The following is a 12,610-nucleotide window of genomic DNA, read 5'->3' as shown; positions in this document are numbered from 1 at the left end:
ACTGAGGAATGAAGGAAGATCCAAGACACGATGCCTGATGGGGTAATACCAAAATAATTGAAATAATCTTACGTGGCCCAAAACATAAAATGTGTATTTTCAAGAAACCAATCAACTTCAGAGGGTTAGAAAGCAGGTATTTAAAAACTTATAAGGCAAAACCAGAATAGCCAGACCAATCTTGAAAAAGAAGAACAAAGTAGAAAGACTACACTCACCAATTTTAAACTTACTACAAAGCTACAGTAATCAAGACAGTGTGATACTAACCTAAGGACAGACGTATAAATCATTGGAATAGACTTGAGAATCCAGAAGTATGCTGTCACATTTATGGTCAACTAATTTTCAACAAGGGTGCCAAGACAATCCAATGGGGAAAGTATAGTCATTTCAACAAATGGTGATGGGACAACTGGGTATTCACATGCAAAAAGACAAAATTGGACCTCTACCTCACACCACATTCAAAAATTAACTCCAAACAGATCAAAGTCCTAAATAAATATAAGAGCTAAAACTATAAAACTCTTAGAAGAAAACATAGGCATTAAATCCACATGACCTTGGGTTAGGCAATAGTTTCTTAGATATCAAATCAAAAGCACAAGCAACAAAAGAAAAAAAGATAAATTGGACCACATCAAAATGAAAAACTTTTGTGCTTCAAAGGACTCCACTGAAAGAATGAAAAGGAAACCCACAAATTCAAGACAGTATCTGCAAATCATGTATCTGTTAAGGGACTGGTACTCAGAATATACAAAGAACTCTTAGAACTCAATAATAAAAAGACAACTCAATTTAAAAAATAAGAATAGGGCTTGAATAGGGATCTCTGAAAAGATATACAAATCGCTTAATTACATGAAAAGATGCTTAATTAACATCACTAGACATTGGGGACAAGCAAATCAAAAATCGTAATGAGATACCACTTCACACCCACTAGGATGGCAGTAATCTGGAAACATCATACATTGTTGGTGGAAATGTAAAATGGTGCAATAACTTTGGAAAACAATTTAGCAGTTTCTCAAAAGTTAGAGTTACTATATGACCCAGCAATTCCACTTCCATGTATACACATACTCAAGAGAAATGAAAATATACAATAACATATATAAATGTTCATTAATAGCTAAAAAATGGAAACAAGCCAAATGCCCATCAACTGATGAACGGGCACCAAAATGCAGCATATCCATATCACAGAATATTATTCAGCTTTAAAAAGGAATGAAGTATTGATTCATGCTACAACATGGATAAATCCTGAACACACGATGCCAAGGGAAAGCAGATACAAAAGTCCATATACTGTATGATTTATGGTAAATGTCCAGAAAAGGCAAATCCACAGAGACAAGAAGTAGATTAGTGGCTGCCAGGGGCTGTGGGGAAAGGGGAGGGTGTGCGTGTGGATGGAGAGCAACTGCTAACGAGAGAGTCTCTCTTTGGGATGATGAAAATGTTCTGGAGTCGGACAGTGCTGATGGTTGCACAGCTCTACAAACACACTAAAAGCCACTGAATTATACACTTTTGATACATGAACTACATCTCAAAAACAGCTGAGAAGGAATGGTCCCACTGCCCTCAATGGATATAAATTATGGTTCAAGTCCTTCAACCACACTTCTAGACACTCACTACTTTGAAGATCCCAGCCAACCCAATTCTTCTTACTCTCAATTAATAACCTCACATTCTACCTCACCTAGAAAATTAAGCACTCCAGGGCTTTCCCATTATATAATTATCCTCTTCCCCCTATACTTCAAAAATTTCCGTCTCTAGGGACTTCCCTGGTGGCACAGTGTTTAAGAATCCGCCTGTCAATGCAGGGGACACGGGTTCGATCCCTGGTCCGGGAAGATCCTACATGCAGTGGAGCAACTAAGCCCGTGCGCCACAGCTACTGAGCCTGCGCTCTAGAGCCTGCGAGCCACAACTACTGAAGCCCACGCGCCTAGAGCCCATGCTCCACAACAAGAGAAGCCACCGCAATGAGAAGCCTGTGCACCGGCAACGAAGAGTAACCCCCGCTCCCACAACTAGAGAAAGCCCACGTGCAGCAACAAAGACCCAGTGCAGCCAAAAATAAATTAATTAATTAATTTTTAAAACACTTCCCTCTCTATTGGCTATTTCTATTTTTTTACAGGCTCCGGACACACAGGCTCAGCGCCCATGGCTCACGGGCCCAGCCGCTCCACGGCATGTGGGATCTTCCCAGACCAGGGCACGAACCCATGTCCCCTGCATCCGCAGGCGGACTCTCAACCACTGCACCACCAGGGAAGCCCAGCTTTTTTGTTTTAATTGAAGTATAGTTAATTTACAATGCTGTGTTAGTTTCAGGTGTACAGCACAGGGATTCAGCTATATATATACACACACACATATATATTCTTTTTCAGATTCTTTTCCCTTATAGGTTATTACAAAATATTGAGTATCGTTCCCTGTGCTATACAGTAGGTCCTTGTTAGTTATCCATTTTATTTATAGTAGTGTGTGTATGTTAATCCCAAACTCCTAATTTATCCCTCCCCCCTTCCCCTTTGGTAACCATATGCTTGTTTTCTATGTCTGTGGGTTTATTTCTGTTTTGTAAATAAGTTCATTTGCAACTTTTTTTTTAGATTCCGCATATAAGCAATATCATACGATAGTTGTCTTTCCCTGTCTGGCTTACTTCACTTAGTATGATAATCTCTAGGTCCATCCATGTTGTTGCAAGTGGCATTATTTCATTCCTTTTATGACTGAATAATATTTCTGTATGGAGCTTCTTAGATGAATGCTCACGTATACACACTGCTTCCATATGGAAACACCCACTGATTTCTCAGCCCACTACCAACATGCCAACACCAATTCATTCATTCAGTCAAAATTATTCTTCTGCCATTTTTTGCTCTGGGCCCCCACATTACTTTCACCTGCTTTTCCTTATGCCTCTCTTCTTGGCCTCTGTGACCTCGTCCTTCACGCATGCCTTAATTTGGTGTCCTATCTTCTAAATATAGTAACGACTCCCAAATCTACACGTATCTCTAGCCCCTTAGTTTCAGACTCCTGTACAACAGCTTTCTGCATCCATCCGCTTGGCTGCACTTCAGAACCTAAAACTCAACCAGTCTGTTGCGTTTCTTCCAGGCACGTACTACATCTTAGTTGTAGGTGCAGTGCATGGCACGTGATAAGCACTGACTAAATATTGTTGAATGTCCAAGAATGGAGCTCATAATTTCCCACACCTCCACCCTAAAACCTGCTTCTCCCATGTTTCTGATCTCAGTTAATGACACCCGCACTCATTCACTCAGTTATCTAAACCAGAAGCTTTGCAGTCTTCCTATATTTCCCAAATCTCAGTTGCTTTCATACCACCTTGACAAGTTCTTGCCGGGTGTGTCTAGACTGCAAGGCCAGAAATGCTCTTTACCCCACCCACCTCTCAGGAATGTGTTTGCAGCCAGCAACCCTCAGGACAAAGAGCAGGCTTGCTTACCACGTAAAAGCAATCGAGTCCCCCAGCTCAGTGCTCCTCAGATGCAACCCAACCCACTGCCTGCACAGCATCCATCTGGACCCCTCCATGTCACCCCTGTGGGATTTGCAGGCAAAGGGAACCGCTCCTGCCACCTGCTGCACCGTAAATCCTCTGACCCAAAAGTCCTGTGTCTTCCTCCAGCATTCATGAAACAGAAACAAGCTAATGTATTAGCTTGTGAGCAAGATAGAGACACAGCTTAATTTACCTTCCTAAAGCATCACTTTAACAGTGCCACTGCTCTATTCAAAAACCTATACATTTGCGACAACACGGATGGACCTTGAGGGTATTGTGCTAGGCGAAGTACATCAGACAAACACCACCGTATGATTTCACTTATATGTGGAATATAAAAAAAAAAAGAACAAAACAAAACTTACAGACACAGAGGACAGACTGGTAGTTACAGAGCGGAGGGGGGTAGGGGTGGCAAATGGGTGAAGGGGGTTAACTGTTTGGTAACTGGACTTATTGTTATCGTGGTGATCACTTTTTAAGAGTTACCTTGTACACCTGAAATTAATATACTGTTACATACCAATTTTACCTTAAAAAAAAAAAAAACCTATGGTGACTGCACTCCTCCAACCCTGCCAGAGACTCTTCTGAACCTGCCTGTACCTCACCCCTCTTCATATCCCTCTGCTCCCCACAAACCTCACGACTTCAGTGAGGCCACCTTCCACCACTCTTCTCATGCCCCACTCCCTATATTATTCTGTTCTTTCTTGGAAAAGCTGGAAGTTCAGGGCTGGGGCTCTGGAGCTGAACTGCCCAGGTTCCAATCCCCAGTTTCTCCACTTGATAGTTATGTGATTTGGGGCAAGTGGCTAAGCTTGTTCAAGTTCCCATTTTCTCATCTGTAAAATGAGTTATAAATTCTTCCTAGCATTTTTGTGAGGATTAACCTAAAATAATCTAGTTCAGTGCTTGGGACCATGTCGATGCACAGCAACCTCTCTTTAACTGTTAATTATACAGATACTGTCTCCTTCCTGCTGCCTGAATTTTTACAGCTAACTTCCTCACTGTTCTTGCTTAATTCCTACATCCATGTTTTGCTAAGTCCAACAACTCATCTTGTGCACCCCACCTGCCATGCCTTCCTGTCAATTGCCTTCAACCCATGCCTCATCATTCTCAAGCCCCATCCCCATTTAATTCATAAGGCACTGCCATCGTTGCTTTGTGTACTATACTCATAACTGATTCACCTGCGTATCTTACTACCAACAAGACAGTGAGCTCTTGTGGTCAAAGATCATGACTTATGCTTCTCATATATCCTGCACATCTTTGAAAATTACGCAAGCTCAGGAATGCAACGCCCCTCTAAAGATCATCATGTCTGATACAGTAGTAAAACCACAGGTTTTAATGGCAAAATAGGTGAAATTCGGGTTCCAAAATACTGGTTTTGTAATTCTGGGAAAGTTACTTAACCTCTCTGAGATTCTGTTAAAAAGAAATTGTATAACTACCTTTCAAAGTTTTATTTGAAGAATGTATAAAAAGGAATGAACTGTGTAGCTCACAAACAGAAAGCTCTCAAAAAGTAGCTATTATTTTTTTCCTCAATCAACACATGTTAAATTGAATAGGCGAATTCATTACTACCAGCTTTTAAAGATACCTACAGCTTCTGAGAGCTAAAGCCCAGGACCAATTAAGTCATGGATTTCGTGTCCCATACACCAGTTAGTTTCACACACTTCCCTAATGACTACACTGCTTCTCTCAGCCAAGCTTTTTTAAGAATATGCTTTGTTGAACACAAAGGGAAGCTGATCAGCAAGCATAGAGATCAATAACGAACCCATTTCCCTCACTAAACAGCTCAAACCATCTGCTTAACCAATATTTTTGCCAGTGGTTTCTTCCATCTTCAGAACTTAAGAAATGGAAAAGTTGACGTTAGTCATTGTTTTATGGGGGGGTGGGGGGTTAAAGTAATGCCAATTCAAACAAGTTTTGATTTGATTTGATAAACTTGTACTTTCTTCTCCAAAAGCCTCTGGCCCTATATGTATAAATCCCATTTTTCAGTCACGGAGTTGACAGCGGAAACAAAAGAATGTTGTGATAGATGTGTGTCTCATCCTCCATTAGCATCTCAAGCAGATGCTAATAAAACAAGCATCTTCTGTTTCAGAAAATATGTCAGAAATTTCCATCCACAGTCATCCCTAATTCCAACACCAGTTATCTGAGAAGGCTTAAGAACCACCAATGGGCTCAGGGTCAAAGACTCCTTCCTGTTTCAAACAGATTCTCCCACCCAACCCTGCACCTTGATTCCCAAGGATCACCTGTTTTCCTCACTGACGGGCCAGGGTCTTCCAAGCTTCCTCCTACTTCCTCAGTTTCACCTGTCTTTTGATTCACGACTGCTCACTTAGTTTTGACTGGTCTCCTTAATCTTCCTATTCACATGGCTTCATTTCCACCACACGCTTGTAAATGTTTTCTAGCTATACCCTGAATCAGTTACCTACCCAGGCTTTCAATCTTGCCCTGAGATCTGGCGATCTTTTTCCGTCATGCTTATGTCCAAGACTCACACGAAGTTCTCAAAAGCTAAACAGAGCACATGAACCAGCCACCCTGAAGCCAGATTTCTGGGGCCCCTGCAACTCCGCCTGACCTTCCTAATCTCAGCCTTCTCCAGTTAACCTCACGGAGCACTCCTCCCTGTGTTAGCACACGCTAATCTCATCTCTGTGCCTAAACTTGCCTGGCTCATTCCTGTCCCCATGCCTTTGCTCTCAGGCCATACTTCCTCCTCAGAGAACCAACTCCCCACCCCTCCCACCAGGCACCATAAGCTTCCTCCCTCCACAGAGAAAGAAGCCTCCCCTAATCACCAGGTTTCCAGGGATCCTTCACTCTAAATTCCTACATCTCCCTATCACTCACCTGGTACTTTTAGTAACTAGCAATCTGCTGAAGGTGTTTACCTTTTAATCTTATCTTTTCACGTGACGGTCATTTCCTTATGAGCATAAACCATAAAATGCACTTTTAAAAACTGAATACTCTAATACTAGACAACACTAAGAGAAAGTTTTTAGGAAATAAAATTCCCCCAACAAGATCAGTCTCATTTTTTCATGTTTCTTTCTAGCCCTTGCCCATTCCTGTTTACATTTTTAACATAGTAATAATCATAATAGTAGATTCAACCATATAGTTACACATACTGTTTTACATTCTGCTTTTTCTAACATAAAAAAGTCTTCCTCGTTAAATGGTTTTGATTTTCATTTTTAACGTCTATATCTTATCCACTGAGAAACTAGACTGTGATTCACTTAAGCACTGACTTCTTTTCCTAGTTAGACATTACATTATTCTTTGTGTCTTTCACTGTGTTGATTCTTCTCCGTGATTTTCACTGCATCAAGTACTGAAAAATTCAAAGCAAACCGTTGAGAAATACCTGTTAAAATAAATTTATTGTCCATGCTTCCTAACACCTGAAATAACCCATTTCACTGTTTTTTCTCTCTAGCTAAATTTCTAATGTAATTTCCGGTTTCATCACCTTAGGCTAGGTAGACAGCAAAGATATATCCCAAACACTTTTTATATAGATTTTTTTTATTTTGATAGTTAATCTCATACATATTTAAACACTGGAAGCCCCTTGAGGGAAGGCAATAAGATCCCATACTAAGATAAGGTAGATACCTGGCAGGCGTTCAATAAATATTAAATATTTTTTAAGCCATCTAAAGTTATAAAACATCAAAGTCCTGAACAGGAGAGTGTCACTGATCTAACTAGTGCCATCGATTATGCTTGTAAAACTTTCGGCTCACTTAATAATTTCACTGGTTAATAATGTATGAATGGGTGTTCCTTACAGTTTACAGAACACAAAGAGGTTACCTGGTGAGCTGTACAGGTCTGAGAGATGACAAACAGAACTGCAAATAGAACTCCCAGATCTCATGACAAAACAAGCTTAACCTCTTTTACTTTAGCTGTTTAAGTTCATACTTCAAATGAAGAAAACAAAAACAAAAGTTGTAGTATTAAAACTACGTAAAATTACATATGTATGTAAGTACGAACTGGAATGAAAATAAGAAAATGAGTGTGAATTGTTAAGGTGAAAGAATGTCAGAGACACTTTCCTTTTTATTTTTTTTCTTAGTATAATGTTAAAATGTATAACAAGAAAAACATTCCCGACAAAAGCATATTCATTAGTCATTACAATTCTTGCTATTATTGAAGTAGGGCTGAATGTTCAAATAACTAAGTTTCCCAAGCCCACATGTAATTTAGCAAAAAAGACTGAAACACTCTTAATTCCATGATAAATGTTAAATAATAAACCAATTATCTACCTTAACACCTAACCACAGTCAGATACTGAATCACATGAAGGACTTAATGGTACACTAGAAGCTTCTTGCAAATTTCAGATTTTCCTCAACAAGTAGCTAACGTGATTCCAACTATCAGTCTTTAGAGTAAAACTACATTATCCCAGGAACCCATTCTCATCTCATTCTCATTTGTGAAGAGTGATTTCTGAGGTTGCTTCCTGCACTAACCTGCTAAGGGAGAAACAATTATGACTGAAAGTTTACTATTCATCAGAATTGTATACTATTACTTAATCCATTAATTTTCCCGGAAGTAATAATTGGTCACAGTAATAATTTTTTTCAAAATTACCGGAAAGGGATATGACTTTGTTTTACCCTTTTTAAGCAAACTCTACACAGCAGTATAAAAATCACTGGCTTTAGAATTCCACTCCATTGTATTCCACAAGAACCTCTAGATTTATGTAAATGACTGCTTTATGACAAAATAGAAATAGAACCACTTTTAACTATCTGTAGTAATCACTAAAAACAAAAGTCCATGTGCATTCAGGAAATGTGAGGCTAGGTAAGAGACAGCACTAAATGAATCAGAAGGCAGTATACCATGAACAACGCGCTTCTACTTATAGGGTAATGGATCTATGCATAAACCTTAATTTTAAAATGAGTTCAGCCAAAGGGACAACTAACATCTTTTCCAAAGCTAAAAGTATTATTCTAAGTACCCCTTGAACCTCTGATACTGACAATTATTACAATCTAATCAATGTCAATTTATAAGTAAAAAGGATAGTGCTTCCCCTGGAAAACTGAAACTCAAGGTCAGGGGAGGGGAAAGAGGAAAGAATTTTAATTATCCGAGATAGGTCTTCAGTGGTGGGGGGTTAGCTGCCTCTTTTTAGCACTGGCATTTCCCAAGTTTTTCGTGAATAGGAAATTTTTTTAATGTGCCGAAATCATCCTTTCAGAATCAAATCCCAGCTAAGTTGTGTTTTCTGCAGCTTGGTGTTTTGTTTTGTTTTGTTTTAATCACTGTGATGGTAATAAACTTGAAGTGAATTGAAATAAAGCTGCCTGAACACTCGAGGACTAGAAGCTTTTGGAAACTGTCAGAGTTCATCTAAGTTCTTTCATTTTGTCAGAGCATGGAATTAATGAGGCAAAGGTTGAAGACCCAAAACGTGAACTCGTTGAGAACTTAAAGTAATTAAGTTCTTAGGGAAGATTCTTGTGTCATCTTGACAGCCTTAAGCCAAGCAGGGACAAGAGGAATCACCAACTCCAAAAAAAAAAAAAAAAAACTTCCAAGAGGACAAACCTAGAAAGCATGTTATCCTGTTGGACTGTGTACCTCAATATATACCAAAGACAGCAAAGACAACTAGAAAGCAACTCCATTTCTACACAGACTTAAACAACACAACTACAGAGTTTCCCTGGTGCCGCAGTGGTTAAGAATCCGCCTGCCAATGCAAGGGACACGGGTTCGAACCCTGGTCCAGGAAGATCCCACATGCTGCGGAGCAACCAAGCCCGTGAGCCACAACTACTGAGCCTGCGCTCTAGAGCCCGCGAGCCACAACTATGGAAGCCCACGTGCCTAGAGCCTGTGCTCCACAACAAGAGAAGCCACCGCAATGAGAAGCCTGTGCAAGACAACGAAGAGTAGCCCCTGCTCGCCGCAACTCAAGAAAGCCCGCTCGCGGCAACGTAGACCCAACGCAGCCAAAAATAAATATAATAAAATAAATAAATAAACAACTACAAACAAAGAAGTTGGGAAAATGACTGAGAAAATGATTCTGGTACTTACACGAATGATTCGCATTAGTTAAGAGCCTTCTCAGCTGAAAAGTCATTTCCTGGGACTATAATGATCCCACTAATATCACCTGATATATATAGGAGGTGCTTCCAATATATCTCACTTAAAGTAACTTGCCCTGTCACGCTGCTAGTTAAGCATTAAAGCCAAGGCCTGGCCCACCTCCTCTGACTTGAGTCAGGTTTTCTCCATTACATTTGACTGTCTAAAGAGGATTTAAAATATACTGTTTATCTGCTTTCTCTACCCTCCCTGCAGAATTGAGAGAATGTCTGAAAGATACAATTTCACAAGAATCTTGGCACCTAATCTATTTATTGTTGAGAGATGACGAATATGACTTCAAGCAAAAACAAAACTTTCTTAACAGTCAAGAAAAAGCGGGGGGTCGGGGGAGGGCAACTCCTCTACCCAAATTCAATCAAAGTATTTACAAGTCTTCATGACAATCCAGGTTAAAGGAATATAAAGTGAAAAGCCAAGAGGAAGGACTTTTGCACTAGACTGCTTTCTCAGAAGTAACCCCAACTCCCTGCCCTTCTTCCTGCCACGGGCCACAGGAGTGCGGGGTCGGGGCGCCTGGGCCACCGACGTGGGGCCTGGGGGTCCCCGGCTGTCCCGGGCCAGGCCGGAGGGTGAGGACCCCAGGGCGGGGGCCGCGCTGACAGCTGGCGGGCCGAGAGCGGGGGCGCGGCGAGGCGCGGGACCAGGGGCCGGGTGGGGAAGAAGGAAGCGAGACAGGGGCACGGGCGCCCTCCTAGAAGGGCAGGGAGACAGGAGGGCAAAAGGGCGGCGGGGCGGGCGCGCCGGCGGAAGGGGCAGCGGGCCGGGACATGGGGCCCGCGGCGCCCCGGGACGCGGTGCGGGCCAGGGGAGGGGCGTCCCAAGCAGGCGGGGCGGGCACGGGTGACGAGGTTTCGGGGTGCGCGGGCCGCCCCCCCACCCCGCCCAGACACGAACTCCAGGGGCGGGACCGGCCGGACCCCACACGGCGGCCGCGGCCAAGGGAAGGGCGCGCCAGGCACCTGCCGCCTCCGCCGCGGCGGCCCCAGGCGCGCTCGGCTCTCACCTCTTCGGTTCATGGGCCGGATCCGGACAGCCACTTTCACTTTGGAGTCCCCCATCCTGCCGCCGCCGAGGCTCTCGCTCGGCTTCCGTCTGCCGCGGCCACCGGGCAACTCTTCGGGGCTGACCGGGCGGGAGGGGGCTACGGGCGAGAGGGGCGGGGCCGGGGCGGGGCCTGCGGAGGGGCGGGGCCGACTCGAGGCTCCCGGCGGCGCCCCCGCTGCATGACGGGACTTGTAGTCCCTGTAGGTGGTCGCGGGCAGAGCTGCATAGGTCCGGTGCGCTTCCCTCTCTGGAGCTTGTAAATACCCCTCTGTTTCTACACAATTCTTACTTACCCTTACAGTTAGTACTGAGACGTAAGCTGTCGATGAGCTGATATCTCACCTGAAAACAAACAGTTGAATAGATGGCACTGGAGACCTTGCGACCTCTCTCAGACTCATTTCCTGCCAACCTTAGTGTTTTATCCCTGGCTCAAATTATTTCCTCTGCCTGGATTGCCCTCCCGGCCGTGTTTGCTGAAATCAGCCTTCAAGACAAGTCAAAAGTCACTTCTGGAGGTCTTCATAAATCCACAGGTTACCCTATACCAACCCACCCCCTGCCCCCCTTCCAGTCAAGACCTTGGGCTCTGGCATCAATCTGGGTTCAAACGCGCCCTTAGCACTTTCCAACTGTGTGACCAAGGCAAGTGATTTGACCACTGTATGCTTGTCTTTTCATATGTAAATGAAATACCTACTTTATGGGATCGTTGTGAGGTTTAGTGAGTTAATGTAGGTAAACCTCTTAAAACTCCCAGGCACATAAGTGCGCAATAAAAGTCATTATTTTTGCTCTGTTATAGCATTTATGCTGCAACTATTTATGTCTCTCCTATTTTGTATTTTTAAAACCATATCTTACATGTGTAGCCTAGCCTGTAGTAGAGACCCAGTAAACATTTATTGCATGAATGAATCAATGACTCAGTGAAGCCACACTAAAATGTGCTTTTTGTTAAGCCCTAGCAGAAATGCTAACTGGCGGCCTGTGGGCAAAATCTGACCTGCAAACATGTTCTATTTGGCCCAACGTTATTGGCCAATGCATGAAAACTGGGAGATTTTTACATGCAATGCTGGGCCTACATTACATATTGGGAATATCAATAGGAAATGAGTAGCAGTGGCCACCTTTATAAGAGGCAGTTCCGCTTCGATATGTTTAAATGACAGAACAGAACTCAGAACAATTTTACAGATGAGTAAATACAGAAAGCTGGCAAGACTTGCCCTTTTACCAACCATCCTATTGTTGAAAGAGCTTCAATACAAGCAGAGTTGTCCAACAGGTTTAAAACACATTTAAGAGACTATATAGAACAGGGAACTATATTCAATATCCTGAGATAAACCATAATGGAAAAGAATATAAAAAAGAATGTGTATATATGTATGTGTATATATATATATATACACACATATATATATACGTATGTATATATGTATAACTGAATCACTTTGCTGTACAGCAGAAATTAACACAACATGAAATGAGCCAGACACAAAAAAAGCAAGCCCTGTATGATTGCACTTATATGAGGTACCTAGAATAGTGAAATTCAGAGACAGAAGGTAGAATGATGGTTGCCAGGGGCTGGGAAGAAGGGGAATAGGGAGTTAGTGTTTAATGAATACAGAGTTTCTGTTTGGGAAGATTAGAGAAGTTCTGGTGATGGATGGTAGTGATAGTTGCACAACAATGTGAATGTACTTTATGCCACTGAGCTGCACACCTGCAAATGGTTAAAATGGTTCCTTTTAGGGC

General features: G+C 42.4%; 1 protein-coding gene across 1 annotated transcript in view; it reads right to left on the bottom strand.

Moving 5' to 3' along the window:
- The window catches only part of KIF13B (kinesin family member 13B), a 198,479-nt gene that overhangs the window by 175,921 nt on the left and 9,948 nt on the right, over positions 1-12,610 (bottom strand). The window contains exon 3 of the mRNA XM_065879262.1: positions 10,326-11,137. Coding sequence (XP_065735334.1) covers positions 10,326-11,137 — 812 coding nt within the window. The remainder of the gene's footprint in view (positions 1-10,325; positions 11,138-12,610) is intronic.

The sequence above is a fragment of the Phocoena phocoena genome, chromosome 6 (assembly GCF_963924675.1).
Source record: "Phocoena phocoena chromosome 6, mPhoPho1.1, whole genome shotgun sequence".
NCBI lineage: Eukaryota > Metazoa > Chordata > Mammalia > Artiodactyla > Phocoenidae > Phocoena > Phocoena phocoena.
Note: the sequence above shows the minus strand (reverse complement) of the source record. Positions and strands in the feature narration are given on the sequence as shown.